The sequence below is a fragment of the Ornithodoros turicata genome, chromosome 1 (assembly GCF_037126465.1).
Source record: "Ornithodoros turicata isolate Travis chromosome 1, ASM3712646v1, whole genome shotgun sequence".
NCBI lineage: Eukaryota > Metazoa > Arthropoda > Arachnida > Ixodida > Argasidae > Ornithodoros > Ornithodoros turicata.
The window spans coordinates 122,188,374-122,211,480 of NC_088201.1; the positions used below are offsets into that span (position 1 = coordinate 122,188,374).

A 23,107-nucleotide genomic window follows, 5' to 3' on the forward strand; every position below is an offset into this window, starting at 1 on the left:
GGGCGCTTCTTCCTCTGTGCAGGCACGAGTCTTTAGGCGGCGACAAAGGTAGCAGTGATGGAGGGCAAACTTCACAGTCTGCCTCCCTCTGACAATCCAAAACTCCTCCCTCAGTTGATGGAGCGTTTCTTAAACTCCAGCGTGAGACATCCGCGCGTGTTCACGCAGGATCACTAGTCGCGTAAACCACGCTTCGGAGGCTGGTGGCAAAAGTATAGGGTGCTTCACCGCTGTCGACTGCTCAGAGAGTTGCAGTCTTTCCTGCAGACGAAGAATACCGTCGTCGTCGCGAAAGTTGTCGAGAATAGGGGAAGTCGGCGGAAGAAACTTGGCTTGGGTAGAAGAAATCCAATAGCGTTCCGCTCGCTTCAACTCATCTGCAGAGAGAGGACCGCGCTGTCTACCTTGCGGACGTCTCAGATTACGAATGTAGCGAAGAATCCAGGCGGTGACCCTAATAAGTCTAGTGGCTCCACTAAAATGCTCCGGGGAAATGACAACCTGCGGGGAACAATGACCAGCGACACCTGCGCTTCAACACACAGCGCTTCCAACGCCTCGTCGTTTTGATGAGCAAGCTTTGCGTGAACCGCTTGCGGCCATGCTTCCGGAGTATTGAGCCATCCTGCTCCCTTCCACCAGAGGTCGGAATTCCTCAGCTGATGGGCTGCAATCCCTCTCGTAAGAAGATCAGCCGGGTTGTCGTCTCCGGCGCAATGACGCCACCTGTTCTTGCCAGTGAGCTCGTTGATCTCTTTGACACGGTTAGCAACGAACGGCTTCCATTTGGTGGCAGATCCCGTTATCTAATGCAAGACTATGGAGGAGTCAGTCCAGCAGACATAGTCTAGCTGCACCTCAAGGGCATCGCAGACGAACCGATATAGGCGCGCCGCAAGTAGGGCAGCCATGAGCTCAAGCCTTGGTAGGGTTTGACGTTTGATGGGAGCGACTCTGCTTTTGTTCAGCAGGAATTCCGCGCAGGAACCACCGTCTTCCGACGTCGTCTCGACATAGGCTAGAGCGCCGTATGCGACCGGACTGGCATCGACGAAGAGATGAACCATAGCAGCTGCACTGGACGACGGACCCTTTATGAACAGATGATAGGCTCAATCAAGTTAGGCTCTGTCAACTCCTGTACCTCCGCACTCCAACGGTCCCAAGTGACTTTCAAGTCTTCTGGCAAAGGATCATCCCACTCCAAGCCCGCCAACCAAATCCTTTGAAAGAGGATTTTCCCGGCAATCGAAAAGGGGGATATCAAGCCGAGTGGGTCGTATATCTTCGAAACGGTCTGTAGAACTTGTCTCTTAGTAACTTCGTTTTCCAAAGAGGAGCTCACTGCTGCAGGAGAATACCGGAGTTGTCCCTGTTGCAGGTCCCATATCACCCCTAACACCTTCTTTGTCTGGCCCGTGACTGACTCGACTGAGGCATTGGAGTCTTGAAACATCCGTCGGAGTAAGATGGGATCATTTGTGACCCATTTCTTTACCTTCATGCCGGCATTCCAGAAAATCTGGCAAGCCTCCTCGTATAGCATTTCTGCATCTGCCGTTGTGCCCACGCTGATAACTAGGTCGTCCACGTAGAAACTACGCAAGAGGAGAGCGGCTGTTTGCGGGTAATCTTCCTCAGACTTGTGTAAATGATGATGAACAGTCGCCGAGAGAAGAAAGGGACTTGATCTCGCTCCGAAATGAACCCTGGTCATCCGCCAGGTCTCAAGTGGAGGCAAGGGTTTTCCTGCCATTGGTGTTGAGTTGTATCATAGAAAACGTAGTGCAACTGTGTCGGGGCCGTAAAGAGAAATTTGGAGAAAGGCCTTCTCGATGTCCGCCACCAGAGCAACGCGCCGTATGCGGAATCTCAGCAACAACGACAGAATGTCGGAGTTCAGATTGGGTCCGGAGTGGAGCACATCATTCAATCACAGAAATCCTGGCGAACTTGAGGATGCATCGAACACAATACGGGCCTTTGTAGTCTCTCTCTCAGGCCGTATCACGGCATAATGCGGCAAATAGTAAACTGATCCCTTCACAGCATTCTCCGGGTTGACACGTTCTGCATGATTACTGTCAAAATATTGACGGATGACTTGGTCATACTGGTTCATGACTTCCTGGTCTCTTAACAGAGTACGAGTTGCACTTCGTAAGCGTAGCTCAGCAGTCTTTTGATTAGTTCCAAGTTGGGGAATAAGGTCATCCTTCCACGGCAGCCTAACCTTATATCGCCCATCGACAAGCTTAACAGAGTCCTCAAATTTCTGTAATACAGAATCATTGCCGGGTGACTGTCCGTTGTCTGCCGTTATTCCAAGGTGCTCTAAATTCCAGAAGGACTGTAGCACCGTAGACATATCGTTAGAAGGGTTGGAGACCATGACGTGTAAGATGGCGGTGTGGTCTCCGGCTTGCACTCCGGAGGTCCTTGTAGCGTCTCCCCAGCAACAAGATTGCCATGTAGTCGATGCTGCCTACCACTGACAACAGATGCGAAGAAGTCTGCGCCGAGTAGGACACCTACGTCTGTCGTAAAGTTGCAGACTGCGGGCACATCAGCTACGCTCATCCCAGCCTTACTAAGTTCATCAACGGTCTTGGGATCAACCTCGGGGAGATTGCTCATGCATATTTCCGGGATTTCTAAGGCTTCAATGGTCACCTCTTGTGAAGAGTACTGTGAACGAAGATTAACTCTAACCCTTTGATGTGCAGCAGCTTTGCCAGAGTTCACCACGGTGTTGATGACAAGATGCTCCTTGCCGACAACCTGTAACTGCATCTTCCTGGACAGACTATTTGATGAAGCTTCTTTGACTTCCTCCATCGATCAAAACCCGAACTTGCTTCTTTGTACCTTTCGGGGAATGCATGAAAGCATACGCCGTTTGCAGCAAGATGCATTCTTGAGAAGAGGTTCCCCTTTGCCAGGCACCACTGGCATTTACTGTTTTCTGTGATGTCTTCGTACGTTCGTGCCTACATAGGACAGTCAGATGACGGCCACTGCATCGCAAGCACTTAAGACTGCTGGTGGTTCGACAGAACCTGGCAGTGTGGTTCAACTTCGCGAAACGAAATCATCTATGGCTGTCTCATAGCCTTTCCTGAAGTTCAGTCACATCCGCTTCAAGTCGACACTTGCGTACGTCGTGATCATTCCCGCAGAAGAAGCAATGCTCCGTCTTCTCTATCTTCCTACCCGAACTCGGAGGTGGCTTCCGTGACCCTGCACCCAATCCGCAGCGGAGGGAACAGGGCTAAGTGATTTTCTGCTCTGATTCTTGTACCTCGGCTCCGAAGGTTTCGGAGGAACTCTTGTTCCTTCTATCGTTACACTCTCCCTACACTCCGTTTCGAGCGTGATGAAATTGAGCAGTCTTTCCAAGACTTTCGCATGGTGGTCTTCATCCTGCGGCGATTCTGAGGTGACGTCGGTTTCCTTCTGTTGACGCAGCTGCCTTTGAAAGGTAAGCATCAGATCGCCAGGAAGCGCTTGTTGAAGTACCGGGTACAACAAGGAACAATGTGAACGCTGCTTGGTACCCAATGCGTCCAAACTTCGTATGTGAGCCTGAACGGAATCATGTAGCCGACGTAAGTCGGAAACATTCCGAGATGAATGGACGCTCTAGACGCTGAGAAGACGCTTCAGGTGGAACTGGATCAAGGAGTCGCGGTTTGCAAACCTCTGCCTGAGTATTTGAACAGCGGTGTCATACATATCGCAAGTGAGTTCGAGACCCTTTATCGACGCTGCGGCCTCCCCGTGAAGCACGGCAGTTAGGTAGGACATCTTATCCGTATTGCTCAATGAACAATTGCTGTGGACAAGGGAGTCGAACCTCATCCAGAACTCTTGCCAATGCTCCTGACTTCCACTATACTTCAGAAGTTCAATCCTGGGTAACTGAGGTCGTCGGAGGCCGGTTCCGCTTGGTGCATTTTGTGGAGACGATGCGTTCCCAGGAGAGGTAAGGAGCATTGAAGGTTCTACAACAGGAGCCAGCGGATGCGCCAGAGCCTGGGAGCTTGCTGTTGGGACAGCTGAAGGAGCAGGCAATGAAGGTCGAGCTATCACCCTCTTCAACAGGCAGGTCACAGATGCTGTCCTGTCTTGATAGTCGAGAACCTTATCGAACTCGGCTTCGGCTTGCTCCAGGGAAAATAGGGGCTCTAATTTGGCGTCCACATCGTCGAGACTTGCCGAAAATTTAGCGATGCGCTCCAAAAGCACACTGCCCTTACTGACGTTCTCAGGGGAAGATTCGAAGGAATCGACAAGTTGATGAGCTTCATTTAGCACCGTCGTCACTCTTTGACGAAGTTACTTTCGCTTCTGCAGCAGTAAAGATTTCGCGGCTGAGTCCTGTGCTTCCGCCATGCCGAGAGCCAAAGAAATCCTCAATCGCTGATCCAGAGCCTTCCTTCCGGGTTTCGGCACCAAAAATTAATGAGGAATGCCAAGGCAGTAGCAGTAGGGCAGTCTTTACTGTTGCGATTGAAGAACTGAAGTGCGAGAACAAGGCAGCACACTCTCGCGTGACCCCATCGGGTGCGCACGAGCGCAGTACACCAAAACCATAACACTTTCTATGCCTATGACCAAAAATGTATAAAAACTGTATACAGAAGTCTATGCACATGTTGAATACAAAGTTGTACATAGAATGCATAAGATAAGATAAGATATAGGCATAAGATTGCACGGAGACATGTCTTTTTCACACTCCCCATGTGTTCTCGTCTGAACAACACATTTTCAATATTGGTAGAATGCGCTACTCAGTCACAAGGACAACATTCCCGCATGGGCAAGGAACACTAGGGCAGCTAAAACAATACACAAAAACTGCCTGTAGTTTGACAATGTCGTCCTCACGTGCCTTCTGAATAATTTGTGCGTCTCATAACATGTGTACTCGTGTGCTTGTTTAGCAGTTTGTGTGCCCGCTGAATATCTGTGCCTTTGTTGGAGCGCACTACATTGCACCGCCGATGAGGAGTGACATGGCACCGCGTATTCTTCCGCAGAGCTCTCCTTGCCTTCACGCCCGTTGTCTGCGTTGCACCTCGCCGTTGACAAGGATGACAACCTTGCTTTTCATTAGGTTTAATGTTTGATTAAATACAAGAAAGGTAGGTCAACCTAGCTGTGATGCATCGTACGACGCCGATGTTTTACTTGTATTTTAGCATGAAGTACGTTCATTTGTAGACATCCGTGGACGCATTGCAAATGGCGGCAGACGAGGATCGGATACATGGGTGAAGGGACGGCGTACATAACAAGTGAGGCTAACTGTATCATTTCATTCCAGATGACTGTGGGACTGTATCAGTTGCAAGGACGTAAGCTACAAAATGGTGTACCGTACAAGCTTTCTATGATACAAGCTTTGCACAATGTGAGGTGACTGCGAGCTGGTATTAACTTCGGTTTCTTTGCAGATGCTTATCAGTCTCAACGGTCACTCATGTGTGCAAAATTGCAACTGCTTCTCACATCGAAGCGTGTCTGGTATCACTTCCTTGGACAATCGTTCGACGGCCTTTTCGTCTGAGGAACTGTCCTGTTCGTCACTAAGGATAGTCTTGATCGAGCTTTGCGGTGACTGCCTGTTTGAAGTTTCGTGGTCTGCAAGGTTCATTGGATGAGTTGTGTGTTCGTGCAACGTGTTCCATATGCGTGCGTCGGCGTTAAGTGAACCGTGTATGATTTTTATTCAGCAAATAATGATGTACTGGATGCCAGTTGAAAAGTATGTGCACGCCAATAAAATTTAGTGTTACGTGTTCGATGGCCGTGGTGCATTTTCTTTATTTTTTTATTTTATTTTATTATCATTATTATTATTTTGTTTTTGTGTAAGGCGACTGCCTGTGGGGGAACTCGAACAGCTCATCTGAATCAGAAATTGGATACACATATGCACGAAGACAGAAAAAGAGACATGTACTATCAATAGATAATCTTAACATCAGAGTTCAATACACTTTGTATAGAGAACTGGGTGTACATTTGTATAAGGGTGAGTGTATACAAAGTGTATACAATTAGTCCAAAACGGCTATAAGAAATGCAAAACTCTATACACCAAGGTGTATACAAATACTATAGCTGATTTGAATAGAGTTCTATAAAATTTCCATAAGCCATTTTCATAAGGGAACTCAATGAGCTCAGGAACCATGAAGGCAGCATGTCATGACAAAACAAATTTTCCATATTGCATGCAAGTGCCGTCTTTTCTGTCTGTCCCGTTCCCAGTGCTATAGTTGATCACGCAAGATCAACACCAACGTACCCGGTTTTCTTTTTTTTTTTTCCTTTGTGTCACACGAACGCCGCGAGCCTGCGATTGTAGGTTATCAAAAATTTCGAAAGAGAACAATTTGGGATCCACGCTCTGGTTGTCCCGGGCAGTCCGCATAAAGCCAGCGTCTTAACCGCTACTCACGGTAGATAGTCATGCAAGTAAATCTGTAGTCTTGTCAGCACCCGCTCATTCATCCTCACCCATTCAACGTACATCAAACTAGCTCAACGGCAACGTAACATGTGTGTAAATTTTTGTTTGTCTCTGCTCGAGGATATGTCTCCAAGAAGCAGGCAAACAAGTGCATCAATATTTTATTAACACCTCAAACATCAGAGCGGTTTTGATGCCTAGAGATATGAAATGCTGCCTTCATATTGACCACCTCCTCCAGCACGTACTTTGCGGAGCGAGGCAGTCGTTCATTGGGTGGCATGGGGTGAATTTTTAAGGAGAAGCCCCGTCTTGGGCACTGTTATGTTGCTTGGTCAGACCATTTTAATTAAGTGCATGCAGGTCAATGCGGCAATCTCGTTGGAATTTCTGTCGGCAAACGTTACTTTGCGCAAGGCAAAAGGATTCGAGCTATGACACATGCGTTCCACAGTGTTTAAGAATGCGGAGGATCAACTGCGGTGTTTTCTCGAGAGTGTTACGAAAATGCATTGCAATCTCGGTGGCTGAGGTCGTGTATTCTCATCACCGAGAATTTCCAACGCGAATGCAAAACAAAAACAATCAAAACCGCTTCTTTGTGTGCTATGCAAATGACAACGACCTCCAACTGGCACTATGAATGACACTCACAATGTATTCTGTCGCCTTTCCGTCTCAGTATTTTTACAATGGCGGAAGTGTGTACACACCTTAACATTTGCTTCTGACGCAACTCCACTGACTGAAGTACGGATATCACAGTCTCTCAGGCACGGATCAATGGTTTTAAGCCGCTGTAGCAACTTGTTCACCCAGTGTTGGCAGTTGTTATGGATGACGTTATACTCGGAGTCGTTCCCGTTCATGTTCATTTGGTCCACCACTTTCCTGACAGATTCGTACGGTAATTTTGCTCTGCTCTTGATAAGGTGCTGCAAAGAAAAGACGCATTAACTTTAAAGGTATGGAAACGTTGTTGCCGTCAATGAAATTCCACAAGGCAAAGCGTATTATTCAGTATCGATTCGGGTTACGGGTAGCCTGCTCGTTGGATTCACGCACTGCATATTGCATAGATAGTACTAAACTTTCCCATCCGTGTGATATTTTACTTAAAGGAGTACTCTAGTGGCACACAACTTTGTTTTGTTTCCGTTCGGTATGTAATGTTAGGTGCCCGCAAATAGTTTTCCCGCACTTAGTGCAACCCCCCAGATCTTCAGGACGTCCTCAAAGTGTCATCGCGTCCTCGTTCGTGATGGGGTGTCCTGAGGACATCCACCGAGTGTCATCATGGGACCTTCAAGTTAGTGTCATTCTCGTACGTTTTGCGGCCGACAGCAGGAGGATATATGTAGGAGAAGTACATTAGTTTTATATTGTGCTGTGCATTTCAATGCCTGCACCCATTAATTTGTGTTCCGGTTCGTTTGTCATAACCAAATTCAACCCAGCCAGCAGTGACCATGTATCAACTACAAAAATACTATAAAGAGAAAATACAAATATACAATACAATATAAATTGAATGATTTCAATGGGTACTCGATGCACTGGGTTCAATGTGCGATAAAATATAGCTTGCCATCTCTTTAATTGTGACCTTGGTGCCATGAACATCCGAGCAATGTCCCTGACGGGATGCTACACGTAGTATTTTCTGGAAATATACAGAAAAGTGATGGCATATTACAGTGCGTGCTTGGCTTTCGATCGATGTTTTAAATCAACTAAGTAGGAAACACGGACGTTACCTTAGTTGTAACCTAAAACTGCAAGGAATTCGTCACTGCAGTATTGCTTATACATGAAATTTAATTAAACTTCCGTACCCCCCCCCCCCCCCCGTTCGTTTTTTACTTAGATCCTAGCAGGACTCTCGCACATGCGGGATTTCGCAAGACAAGCAACATGTAGTTGAAAATTGGAAGGAAATGCCACTGCCGCAAATTTGTTTATTTGTTTCAAACTGGGCTGCCTTATACTTAGTGGCACGGGACCTTTTACATTTTTGCTTTTTGTAACACGGGACCCATTCTTCGTCATCGAAAACAATCGAAGAAGAGAAACGGAAAATGACAAGCTGATGGCCGAGGTTGAAAAATTGCAAAATGGAGAGTTGGTTTCTTCTGTAAACGTCTGCTCACCTCTAAAAGAGAGAAATGAAAGAAGATTTACTATTTACATGCGGAAGAACGTGATCCTATAGTGCTCCTGAGGCTGTCGCATTTTTGTTTCCAGATGTTGTCACTAGGATCATCTCTGGAGTCTCATTCTAACACGTTTCTAAGAAATTGAGGCGCCTGTAGGGATATTCCCAGGATGTCATTTAGCGAAACTGGCACGACTGCAATAGCCCCCGAATCTCCCGTGCGGGAAACACCCTGCTTCGCCTTCACGATCGGCACGTGATGAGCGCCGCCACGCGCGTCACTGTGTGACGTGGGTGGTAGGGACGTTCCTCATTGGACATGGGATGACATGATCGAGGTGAGCCACACCGCGCTGGCCGGAGCGTCTGCTGGCGCTTCGGAGATGACCTCGATTTTTTGGGACCACAGACACCACGGGAAGAACGAGTGGTGCAGAACGAATCAAACTGTGTGTTGTACAACGATACGTCAGTGCTTCCCAACAGTGTGCAACCTGTCTGACCGTTTTCACCGCACACTTGGTTCAGTGGCTAACAGGTGGCGCCACAATAGTGTCGTCATTGCTTGCTTTCTGCTACTATTAGTTTTCACATTACACAGAAGCCACGGATATTACTCTTGTGATCGCAACCTTATTTTGTCGGGCTGCATATATGCTTTGTTTTTTTCAGAAAACGTGATGTAAATCATATAGCGAATAGAAGTGAATAAAAAACAGCTCACAATGTTCGTAGCAGACGGTTTTTCCCACCAAGGAGTGAGGGGGCTCTCTACCACAAACGTCACACTGGAGTGGCTGTGGTCTACAGTTGGAGCGCTCTGACCTGTCACCGGTGCAAGGATTTTGCAAATTAACTACGCCGCGGTGAAACCACTTTGGATAGAAATATTTTGCAGGAATGCTTCTCACATACTGCTTTACAAGATTACAGCTGTTTTTGGACATCTTACATACTACTTTAATGCTCCTTTAAAGCAGGGCAGTTGTTCCCATTAGCCATAATGAGATCCTTAATAAATGAGATAATGAGATCATTATACTTTTCCACTGTGGAGTATCATCTGATATATATACAGAGTGTCCCAGCTAAGTGTATACAGATTTTTTAAAAATATATATAACACGTTTTCCAAGATGAAATCAATTGCAATATAGCGTATGCTAAAGGGCACTCCCTAGGAGGGCATTAGCTAAGTCCAAAGACAATGTCTTAATTAATTAATTAACTTGTTAATTATAAAAGCTACAAAGTTGTCCCAATGAGAACATCGGTTCCTTTCGGTCACCTGATGTCGTAGCCGTTTTCAGAACAAAAATCCGTCCCATAGATCGCCCGCAAAAGATTAGTGAAGGAACGCCATTTTTTTCTTTATTTTGTTCATTGCGCATCTTCGCAGACGCGTATTTCCTTCATCCCCAACGTGAGAGGGGGAAGGAGCACAGTGCCGCCTCATGCATCGAAGATGAGCTTTAACTTGCGGAAACAAAGCAAAAACAAATGTATCGAGTGACTCTATCGGAACTGGCCTTATCTTGGGTTGCATGTTCTGTTTCCTTTTAATCTTTTTCCAGGACGCGAGAGGCGATAGTGTGCTCTTTGTCCTTCTCACATTGGGGATGAAGGAAAGACGCGTCTTCTAAGAAATGCAATGAACAAAATAAAGAACAAAATGGCGTTCCTTCACGAATTTTTTGCGGGCGATCTATCGAACGGATTTTTGTTCTGGAAACGGCTACGATATCAGGGGACCGAAAGGAACAGATGTTCTCATTGGGACAACTTTGTAGCTTTTATAATTAACAAGTTAATTAAGTTGAATTCAATCAACGAGCATGTATGGGGTGTGTGTATATCAATGTACATATTAAATGTAAAAGTACTTGACTGCAGCATCGATCGAGCTAGACCTATCCATGTAATTTCAAGTCTATGACTTCCTTTTGTGCTGTATTTCACATGAAATGCATGCCTCTCCACAACTAGCACCCCACTTTTTATCGTCTAAATAGAGAAAAGCATCTCATCTGTACAAGTCCCACGCTGCTTATTACATTACGTGAAACACCTTGTTGGGCATGTTGGACTGAGATTAAAAAGGATATAAAAGATAAAAGTGCTAGCTGTGCAGGACATAAACACTTTTTTTAGCTGTTAATTGCGTGAAATTTATGTTTTCCATTGAAGTTTGAAAATTGCCGAACAAGCCTCCCTTTTTTTTTTTACAGAAACATGAAGTCCTCCACGGATAACCGCAGACCCGACAAAAACAATGCACTGTATCGCAACAGAAATAGTCGAAAAGAATAGTGAAAATTCCGCTTTGGCTCCGCCTGCTCGATTGTTGCAAAGAAGCACCGGGGAAATGTGCGTCTAAAAGAGAAAGTGTCCCCGCCTTCATTTGTTTTGCAGTGTTTGCGTTAAGACGATTGTCACCAGCATCAACGTGAAATTGGGGGAAAGAAAGGTAAAGAAGAGGCGAGAACACTTGTTCCTCTCCCGGCACCTTCCTTCCGCTCTTCTTAGCGACAATCAAGCAGGTGGGGCTCATGCGAAATTTTTACTAATCTTTTGGACTCCTGTTACGATACTGTGCCTAGTTTTTGCTGGGACTGTGGCTATTCGTGGATGACTTCACATTTCTGTAAAGAAAAGTGAGGTTCGCATGGCAATTTTTAAAGTTCAATTGAGAAAAATAAATTTCCCTCAATTAAAAATTGTTCAAAGCCTTCCTACACGGCGGCAAAAGTTTCCAGACAGTAATTGTCGAAAGTACCAAAATGCTCTGGCGCGTACGTCGCCAGTTAGGATTTATCACTTTGGGTGAAACACCGTGTTTATATAGGATGTTTTTATCTGCAAGACTTTCGTCAAAAGCTGAGTTGCCTTAGGACGCTTTAGTTTTGTCATTGGATTACTCGACAGGGCAACCGTATGTTTATTAATTAGGGGACTAATTAACAAAGATATTTAAATCAACATTTTAATTATTGACTTGAGGGAAGTCATTGCAATTGCGATATTTAAAGCCTGACCTTCACATAATCCACTCCGACCAGCAAAAACGTCATTGCAGAACGCACCACAGACACAACCATTTTAGCCTTCCCGACTACTGCAAAGCGCAAGTGATCGGCAAAAGAGGGACAGTGGCATCGGTATTTCCGCCCTTACTTAACATCACAAACGTGAAACGCGATTCAGGCAAACCGTTATCGCGATCTTTTTTTATCCTTTTTTGCTCTCTTTTATTCCTTCATGTGTTCGCAGACGCTTGCCATATTACTCACTTCATTCGGCTGGACGCGGCTTTAGCCTTTCGCCGGTACGACAATCCCTGATATGTAGTGCTGATACGCAAAGCTCCTTGCAAGCTAAAAAGAAAAAGAAACAAATCGGGTATGGTGTTCTTCTGTCGCAACGACACAGCCAAACATGGGATTGTATACGTAACAACGAATTTATGACGACGATTGGGGACTTTCACAGTGGTGAGGTGGCCTGCGACTCAAGTGATTCTGTGGAACATTCAGATGATTCTGCTGCGACGCACAAACTTTAGGCGTGCTGTCGCAGAATAGAAGCGTGATAGTTCCAGAATGCGATGTTAACGAGAGTTCCAGATCGTAGCCATCGTAGGTTCGATAGTTCCAGAATGCGATGCATAGTTCTAGTGCGCTCCGAATCGGAGGCTTCAACATTGTCAACGTAGAAACAGATCACACTTAGCCACGACTGCATTCGGTTCGCCGGATTTGCAAGTGCACTCTTAACGCGGCACCCTTTATTGTAACTTTTAGCGACGTGTAACATCATATAGACGTATGTTTCAAAATGTCGTGGAGGTAACACGCCCGCCACCTCTTTTGAGAGGTTAATAAAATGACTTATAACCTGTCTTTGTATGAGCTAAGAGAAGTTACTGCTGAGTTCAAGCCAAATCCAATCGTCCTAACTTATAAATGTGCAGTTTATAGGGACGTTGTAACTTCTAAACGAATATGGCGCTCGCATTTCCCGCGTTTGTTCTTCTTGTTTGTTTGCAAAGTAACATTTATCAGAGGTTCTGCTCAAAAAAGTTATTGTGGCCTCGTTCTCGTTGCACATTCATTGCGACAGTTTAGGAGCAGTGTGCGTTACGTTATTGCGTCTCTCCTGCTGTGTGAACTGCGGATCGTGTTCAGAATTATGAAGAAAGCTCAAGTTTGAAGTAATGGAATCAGGGGTATTTGTACGGTATGTTCACTACAAACTTTCCATAGAGCTCTACATTTTTGCTGAACAGTCTAGCAATACTGATCTGCCTGCCCGTTCATACTTGTATTACGTGTCTCTGTGTGTTACGTCCCTTCTTTGCTTAATCCATTGTCATCCTTGTGTTTTACTTCTTGAGGTGCCTCTGATTTACCATAGTCGCTGTGTCATTCTCAGATATCGAGAAGGAATAGGAACGTTTCCGGCGCAGTGAGAGGGAGTTGAAACAACGTGAGAACTCTAAATAGCATACCTTGTTGGAAACAGAGTGTCGTTCACACAGCTGAAGTGTTTGTATCGTGACGTCCTCGTGCTGTTGCCTCTGCCGTAGTGTCAGGTTTGCCAATTAAATATTATATATTTCCCACACTCGATCGGAGAATGGTCAGAGAAGGTCTGCCCTAGTGAAAATGTATCTGAGAGGCCTCTCAGGATTTTTTAAGAGGTCTGAGAGGACCTTTTAAGAAATTCTGAGAGGTCTGAGAGGACCTCTCAAGCAGTCCTAAGAGGTCTGAGAGGACCTTTTAAGAAATCTTGAAAGGTCTGGTAGGACCCTTTAGCACTTCTGAAGGGTCTGAGAGGTCCTTTCAAGAAATCTTGAAAGGTCTGGTAGGACCTTTCAGGCAGCACAGAGGGGTCTGAGAGGACCTCTTAGAGAAAATCTGGAAGACGTTGTATAATCATTCATGTAGCCCTGAGAGGTTTGGGGGGACCTCTCAGGCAGCTTTGCGACAGTGCGTCGTGCAACACCTCCCAGAGCAAGTTGCTACGTGTTTTCCGCGCCGCGGAACATGCTACCTCGTCCGCTTTGGAAAATAGATCGCAAGATTTCACGTGTTTGTGCATTATTCCTTCAAGGAACACGTGCCGTGATGACCTTGTATTGCCTTCCCCCCTTGAAGCTATTGTTCTTGCAATCCGTGCATTATTGCACTGCACGTAAGTGGAAGCGTTTCGGCCAGTCGCCAGCGGTTGAATCAGTCTGTTTTGAAACGTTGAAGTGTGAGGACGTCGGCCGCGGATCTCAAGTAATTTGCGTTTTGTCTTCGGGATTGTAACTGTTTTTGAGGTATGTAGACGATGTCTCAAATATGCTTTTGTGATTGACAGCCATTCCTCTTCACTTTAGGCTTTTACTACTGTTCGCAGACACGCATTATGAGCGCCGATAGGAAGATTACCAACCACGTAAGGTTACCAACGGCGCTGGGTGCCAAACGGTGTGTTATATATTTCGATGCCTACACACTGACTTACACTGACATTTTGAAGTTGTATTTCTTACAGATGAATCTCGTACGAAGTGACAGATGGTGAGAACACAAGGTGGTGAGAACCCAATCTCTCTAGTTAGTTGGTGGCTTACGCAAGCAAGGGAAACTAGACGGTGCATCGCAAGTCCCGAAGTATACGTAAAACAGATGAACTTGATCACCGAGAAGCAGAGTTCCTCAAGAATATTTTTCATCGCCGCTGTACGGACATTGTGAATATGTGTCCCATGAGTTCACGCTTTGTGGAATACGACAGTATGTGTTGATGATGACTCGTACGCTTTCGTAGACGTGTAAGTGCTAAATCTAGTTTCTGTTGGTGCAATTTACCGTTTCGTGTAGTTTCTTGCGAGCGATCCTTCAACAAATATTAGATATTCACAATTCTGTAAGACATTTGAAATAACTGTTACATAATCAGATAGCAGTGTGCATGCCTTGAGTGTATCTGTACAATCGAAGGAACTCAATATATTTGGAGTTCTGTGACATGTACTTGTCTGTATCTATGTCTGGTGTATCATAGCACTGTATGATTATACCACTCCGACGACAGGTGCAGCGTAGATGGCGAAATTGAACATTGATGTTCCGATGTCAGATCTGGGCATTAGCTTCTGAGAGGTCCTGTCAATCTGAGAGGTCCTCTCAACCTGAGAGGTCAGCCTGAGAGGTCCACCAGCCTGAGAGGTCCACCAGCCTGAGAGGTCCTCTCAACTTGAGAGGTCAGCCTGAGAGGTCCACAGGCTTGAGAGGACCTCTCAGCCTGAGAGGTCCTCTCAGTCCCATAACATATTAGACCTGAGAGGCCTCTCAGATACATTTTCACTAGGGTGGGCTCCGAGTCTCCGCTCTGCTTGCTTCGACGTCACTAGCAAACAACATAACCTCAGGGTCGCGTATCCAATGAACATGAGCATAATGTTCGCGTCACACACATGGAAATTTGGCGAAAATTCACTATAAAGAGGCTAGATTTCGGCGCCGATTGCGCGAGTTCAGAGCCCGATGGAAATTCACGTTCTGAGGCTGGAACACTGTACAGACATGTACAAGATACTCAAAAATGTATTTAAGATAAGATAATAAATACTAACGTTAGAATGTAATTATGATAGAGTATAAATATATAAAAATTAAAGTAATTAAAATAGAGTACAAAATACTTCAAAAAGTATTTGAAGTACAATTAAGATACTATTTATCCTTGAACGCAAAAAGTCACCGGTCACTGGTCAATGCGGCTAGTCGCCGCTATGTGACGTGAATCACCTAAACCCCGCGCACTACGCAAGCCGCCGCTGTGTGATAGGAGTCAACATAAGTCCCCAAAAGATGACAAAGAGATACCACATAACTCCACTAAGTATATGTGACAAAGAACAAAGCAAACTTCTAGCAGGTGCCTGCTCGGCGAGGTCAGAATTCGGCGTCACCATGTCAGGGCACACATATTAGAACCCTCACTCGCCAAGGATTAGTACACACGGGGCAAGATCTCTAAATGGAGACTCCCAAGAAGGGCCAATGTCCGGGTCAAGTCCGAGGGACTCAGGGAATTTCCACTGAACAAGCAGGATAATGGAAAGACAAGACACAGAAAGTTTGAGAGGGAGATCCAAAATATGTAATTAGAGTATTGAGTAGAAAATACAATAAAATGTATTTTAAATAGAGTACAAATACGCAAAACAAAAAGTATTGAGTAGAGTACCAAAATACCACAAATTGTATTTAAAATACAGTATTTTAAATACAACACTCCAAATACGTACAAGTCTGGGAACACAAAAGAGAGGACAAAAACACAAAGCCCCAAGTGTCCGAGAACAATGAAAGGAGAAAGAAGAAAGTCACTGAAAAGGTTGGCCAGCTGCAAGGGTCTGCTAACTGCCAGAGAGAGAAATTCCAAGCCGCTTTTCAGCTCCCCGTTCCGCAAACTTCGCTGCCGGGCACAGCCAAAACATTTCGTGTGTGGCTTGGAGGTATATTATACTTTCGTAACAGATTCAAACGAAATATTTGTCCAACTTCTGGTCAGAGTCTTTTAAGTCCTGGCGCTAGCTAATTTAATCCATTGGTCAACCAATTTAACCCAGCCTGCCAGCTGGCTGGGTTAGTTGAATGGGCTAACAATAGATGGGACGAGACTAACATTAGGGTTACTGCGTTTCGGAGCCCTCGAATTTTGCTTGATGCAACAACCTTTGAAATTTAATTGCAAAAAAAAAAAAGAGCTGAATGTATATGACAGCTGCTACGTATGAGAAGCGTTCAGGTTACATGCTTTTGCTATAGATTTGTTATTTTATAGATTTATTTAGATTTCTCTAGATCAGATAAATAACATTTTCTCTAAATTTGCCATGCAGTAAAAGGGCCCTTTAAGTGGCCTGGTGCAAGAGGCCCGTTCTACAGTGCTGATATAGTTTAGAAAATATCAGTACCTAAGCGGGTTTCACAGAAATTCTGCTGTCCGATTTTGCTGCAAGGCACAGATCACCAGTTGACTGATGCATATGTGGTAGTGATAGCGCTTCGCTGTCTGCTATCTTGGGGATAAACATTAAGACTCCACGCAACGTAGTGCGCACCGAAAGGGAGGAAGCTATGCGGAGAGCAGGGTCGTCCAGAAAATTTGGACCCGCAGCGAAGGATTTGGAGACAAGCATGCCCTCGTTGCGCAACTCAACTTGCGCAACTCAAGCGTGTGCTACCAGCTCCCTTGGCATGCTGATAAGGATGGCCGATTTGCACTCAGAAACTGGTAGGTTACGGGTGTACGAATCCCCATGCCGGCTGTGCTGTCTGTGTTTCTCCCTCGGTTTTCAGGAAAACTTTGAAGGTGAATGTCGGCACAGTTCTCCCTGAAGTCGACCCAGAACGCATACCAACCTTCCCAACCCTTCCTGTTGTCCTTGATCGCGTCTTAGTCTACCACTGCTGCATTGTCATACAGATCAATCAATCAATTTACTGAGCTCCCAAAAGTCCCCTACGGGCGTTACATGCGAAGAGTTGGTTACAGGAAGTGAGGAAAAAATACATAAAAAAAAAAGGCAGCACAACAGCAACAGCAAACGGAAACAACAACAACGCAATACAAGTAGGTTACACGAGGTATCGTAAATGACGCAAGATTTATACACTGGAAAGAGAATTACGAAATTGAGACGGGTCAGTTATGGTAACGATGTGGGGCGGGAGGTTATTCCAATTAATGGTAATCTTGGGGGGGAAAGGAATTTGAAAATGAGTGTTACATTTTAAGTGGGCACCTTTGAGTTCGTGGTCGATGCGTGGTGATATTCTGTGAGGAGGATTGATGTATAGGATGACCTGATGGCAGGATCAACTTGTGAAACAGTGATAAGCGTGCGGCCCTCCTACGGACGTGCAGTTCGGCCAGGTTGATGTGTTTTTTTTAATGAAGACATACTTGCATACTGTTGATGCCGTACTTGCATATGGTGAGTAGTTAGTAGTGATGAACCTGGTTGTGCGGTTTTGAATAGCTTCGAGGTCGCGCATAAGGTAAGCAGTAGATGGAACGCATACGGCAGAGGCATACTCCAACCGAGACCGGACTAATGTGACGTAAGCCAGCTGTTTAATATTAGGGGGAGCAGACGAGAGATGCCGTTTAAAATATCCTAAGGTGCCGTTAGCTTTGGTAACGATAGAGTTTACGTGGACGTGCCAAAAAAGATCGTTTTGCAAATTAACACCCAGATACTGTAGCGGACGAAATTACAGAACCATTAAGGGACTAAGAGTGGTTGAATTTTTGAGTTTTCCTACAAAATGGGACGTGGCAACATTTACCAGTATTGAGTCACATTAACCACTTACTGCACCAGTGATCGATGAGGGTGAGGTCATCTTGAACGATGAGATAGTCGTCGGGAGAGGAGATGCAGCGGTAAAGGACACAGTCATCGGCAAAGAGACGTATGTTTGACTGTATGGACAAAGAAGGTCATTAATGAACAGGAGAAACAGGAGAGGTCCTAACACGGTACCCTGTGGTACGCAGGAAGATACTGGGTGGGCATCTGAGAGTACGTTATTGGCGAAGACAGATTACGCATGAGAACTCAGGAATGCAGAAATCCAAGATAACGTTGTGGAATCAATATTAAAGTTCCGCAGCTTGGTCATTAGTCGGCCATGAGGAATCCGGTCGAAGGCACAAGAGAAATGAAGGAATATGACGTCTGTCTGTCGACTATTGTCCAGATTAGTATGAATATCGTGAATGAATGAGGCGAGTTGGGTTTCGCAGGAAAACTGTTTGCGGAAGCCATGTTGACAAGGCGAAATAAGGCCATTAGGCTCGAGAAAGGACATTATGTTTGAATATGTTTGAATATATTATATGTTCGAGAATTTTAGATGGCACACTCGTTAGTGATATTGGACGATAATTGTTAGCGTCGTGCCTGCCACCTTTCTTGTAGATAGGGATGACTTTGCCCACCCGCCAGTCCTCCGGGACGACAGCAGAAGATAACGACTGCCGGAAGAGAGATAGGAAGAGGAGATGATCCTAGTGTCCTTTAAAATTTTACTGTTGATGCCGTCGAAACCACATGACGAAGAAACGCGAAGCGAATTGATTAGCTTTACGATACCGCTTTCAGATATGACGACCGGCTCCATAGGGGGACAAGACAAAGGTGGAGAGCTTGGTATGTCAGACGGACTTTCTGTTGAAACGGCCTGCGCGAAAGTATAGCAAAGCAATTTTGCGCACTGGTCAGGCAGGACAGGGCCCCTGTCGTGACGTAATATCTCATTATTGTTAGCTGTGACTGGATTTACAGTGGACCAAATTTTGGGGGGGTTCTGAACAAGGAGCTTCGGAAGGTTGCAGGAAAAGAACTTGCGTTTCGCATCTGTGACTGCGTGCTTGTAGGACTCGGCACATGAAATATATCTTTCCCACAACGCGGCGGAATTCCTAGTTTTCGCTCTTCTGAACAAGTCTTTTTTTCTTATTCAGTAATGATTTGATGGACTTGTTGTACCATGGGGCGCGGGATGAAGTTATAATGGACATAGACGGCACATACCTCTCAACAAGGTTAGACAACAGTGACTTATAGAAAAGCCAATTCTCTTCGACAGAGCGAGATGGCTGGCTTAGAAGAAATGGCTGAAGAGATGAAGAAAGAACATCGTTTATGGCAGTGAGGTTGGCACGGTCGTATAGTCGAATCACCTTCTTGATGGTACGACACTTGGGTGTTTCAGAACGTATATTAAAGTGAATGACATTGTGGTCGCTGATGCCGCTCATGCATGTAACGGAACTAACAATGTCTGGTACTGAGGACAACACCAAATCTAAAATATTTGCAGTGCTGTCTGTGACCCTGGTTGGGGACGATATGATTTGATGAAGATGAAAATCCAAACACAAACTGAGGAAATCTCTAGCAAGGGTGGAACAACCGGGCATGACACAAGGTATATTTCAGTCGATACCAGTAATGTTAAAATCTCCAAGAAGCACGGGTTTGTGTTTAGGAAAGCGTATAGCAATATCAGATATAACAAGAGACAGTTATAATCCGGCGGGCGGTAACATACCCCCAACAGTACATTTGTGGGCCCGCACTGTACATACACCCATACAATCTCAAGAACAGAGGAGACTGGTATTCTCGTGTTTCTTACGGCAATGAGCACTCCCCCACCCCTTCTCCCACTTCTGTCTTTACGATAGTAAGTGAAATTCGTCAAAGATTGCATTATCTCGGTGTCATTTACGTCGGAATTCAACCATGTTTCGGTGAGAACAACAATATCGGAACAAGTGGATAAGACAAGATATTCAAGGCGATCTCTCTTGCCAAGAATGCTATGCTGTTAGGCACGCCGGGCTATCTGTTGGAACGTGCAGCAACAGTCCCAAGATCGGCGTCGTACTCGAACATCTTTCCCTCTATTAGCAGCTTGTCGAAACGAACCTTGTATGGTTTTCCTTGCGCTTTGGCATGTTGGATAACATGCTTAATAAGCTTGAATAAGATCACGTTACAGTCTCCTGACCACAATTTAGAGGACGCGGAATCGACACGCAGAAGTTACGCAATGTGGATTCAGTCCGGAGAACCACAGTTACTACAAGTACATTGATGAGCCAAACTTCGACATATGACATAGTTGCTGGTAGGGTGGGGCGAAAAAGGGGGCGATGTGGTTGCTGCTGCATAGCGGCTACTGTGGCGTACTGTGGAGGTGTTTCTGGCTTGCGAGATTTGGGTGAATGAATACTACGCAGGCGCGAGCAATAGACAATTGGAGGCGAATCTCAGATTATTTCTTCCCCCCATGACATTCCCAAACGGACCTACCGGTTGAAAACCCCTGCGGTACACGATGAAGAGTAAGCGTTTTGACGCTGGAACACACAAGCGTACGAATACAAGACATGTCTCAATGTGGCTAAGCACCTGAAGGGTTGAAATATAGCAGTCATCGAAAAAGTCAGACGTTTCGCTAACCATTACGCTACCCTGGCGCTACTTTCCGACGACTTACCAAGAGGCCTCATTAATAGAAAAGGACAAGAACCTCACTGTTCACATGTTTTCTCCTAAATTGACAAACTGACGTATTTCAGTCCGCGACATCTTTGCATATTTCTGCAAATCAATTATTGAATATGCAATGTCCCGACATTGTGATGCATTGTTGCTTGTCACCTTATCCGTCACTCCTAAAACATAGACGCGGGATGTAGAAGAAACGACTTCAACCATGCCACCTTAACCACTGTTACCCGTCAAGGTCACTGTTGAGTAATGTGTGGCACTAACAGGCATTCCTGCATAACGCAAACGAACGTACGGAATCAATTGGAAGCTGCTCTGCGCCGTACAATCACACGACTAAATCCGTACATTCTGGAACATGAGTATTACGCCTCTTACCAGTTCGTGCATTAGTGGGTCCAAATCGCCGTGGGGCATAATCGCGGCACACCCACGAAGTTTCTTCTCGGTTTGCCACGCTTCACACACCAGTACATGTTCTTTATACATTAAGTAGAGAGCCCAGTGATTGAGCGACATCGACGAACGACATAAGCTCTTGATATATTCCCATAGACCAGTCAGTGGTGCATAATGGAAGTAGACATCGCACAAGCTGTCGGTAGAACATCCGGAGGCTGTAGGTTCACGCAAGTCTTCGGTCGCCGCTTTCTGCATCGCATCTAAGGCCGCCTTTACACGAATGTGACAGGGGCGCATTCACGTATTCCGCCTTGCTGCAGGAATCGTCTCCAGGGGATTGATTGACGTAGGCTAGTGGAAGAAGATAGGCTACGATAAGCGGACTCTGTACGCTTCTTATCGCATATATAGAAAGGCGGTTTAAGTAGCTAACAGCAAAGGGCAAAGTTTATTGTATCTTCAAGTGATCATTATTATCTTACTATCTCCTTATGGCTCGCTCGTGAAATTGTTCGCATTTGTCGGCCTGACACAGGTGGACAACCTCACGACTAACACACTGGGGGAAAGTTTCCAGCCACGCGCATTTAAACAGTGCCTGCTGAGTTACTGATCTACACAGACAGGTGAAAGACAAGGAGTGAACGAAACGTTTCAAAATGGTGAATCACACGGCCCGCCTCAGTTCAAGTTGCATTAAAACTTCCCAAGGATTCCTTTTTTTTTTCGCTAAATCCTATCCGCCAAGAGCAACTTTAGCCATGCGCTTCCACAAGTTCCGTTTGTAATGCCCCTGCGACATCAGCAGTCTTAACGATTGGTTGACACGTGACACGCTAAGTCGCGCTAAACACATGTCCCACGGCTACTGGTTTCAACGATGATTATTACTGCTGTGTAGCAGGGGCATCAGACACATGAACGGGAGTGATAATTGCTTCCCACTCAGGGTTTTTTCGTCTGCAACCATGTTCCTGTTTCGTGAAGTCCGTGAATACCGAGAGCATATGTGTACCCCGCAATGCACTATACGCAGAGTAATGCTCACGTAGAGCATGAAAATGAGGTACACTTTTTTAAAAACGTACCTCATGATTCAAGGGGTACGGCGCGGTTTTGTGTATAAGGTACACATGCGATACGATGTGCTGTAGTCGGATACGACAGTGGAGTAATATTACGTATCGAAACGCGGGTGTATCCCGTTTAAAACCCTGAAAAATAACCTTTCAAAAATAAACGCGTAAGTACACTCTAAATCTGGTCACCCATAGTATAAGGGTTAAAAATTTATCATTTTTTAACCCTTACATCAGGGGTTATGGTCTAACCCTTTTGAACGGGTTATGTAGTCGTGGCCTGCACATAAGGGTGACACTCAAGGCCGCAGCTTTTTAGCCGTATGGGTTACGAAACGAAACCCTTCCCGTAGGCGCTGAACCCCGCTTTAAGGGTTACCAGTCCTCTGCAGCGCTCTTCCCCTCACAGCAGTGTAGCTTGTGGTGAAGCCCGCTTGCTGAGTGCATCGCCGTGTGGCCCGAGCTCATGTACTTCTAGAGAAGTGGCAGTGTACAGGCATGAAACTAAAATTGTGGTTGTGATAAAATAAACGCATGCACAGTTGTACATGAAATCCGAGTATGGAACACATAGTTTTAATATGGCTAAATGACAAATTACAAAATTATTTCACAACTACTCAGAGTCGGGAAACATTAGTTTGCTTCGTTAAGCCAGCTGTCTGTTGATGCGGATGTGAGTACTGACAACAAATCTGCTCCTGGGAACCATTTACGAAATGCTGACAAGTACATGCAAGATATTGCATGAGACTTCACTCTGCGGCTTACGTTATCCTGGTGGTGTACCGTAGCTTGTACTCCCAATCATTCTAGAACAGCCGAACAGTTGTACACAGACGCTGACTGCGCCGTGAAATTCGGTCCCGGTGTACTCAGGTCATCACTGTTTCTGC

General features: G+C 45.5%; 1 protein-coding gene across 1 annotated transcript in view; it reads right to left on the reverse strand.

Moving 5' to 3' along the window:
- The window catches only part of LOC135368567 (uncharacterized), a 37,323-nt gene extending 15,829 nt beyond the window's left edge, over positions 1 to 21,494 (reverse strand). The window contains exons 1-2 of the mRNA XM_064601948.1: positions 21,109 to 21,494; positions 7,198 to 7,419 (exon numbers count right to left, since the gene is read on the reverse strand). Coding sequence (XP_064458018.1) covers positions 7,198 to 7,419; positions 21,109 to 21,429 — 543 coding nt within the window. The 5' untranslated portion in view covers positions 21,430 to 21,494. The remainder of the gene's footprint in view (positions 1 to 7,197; positions 7,420 to 21,108) is intronic.
- Positions 21,495 to 23,107: the final 1,613 nt, after the last annotated feature.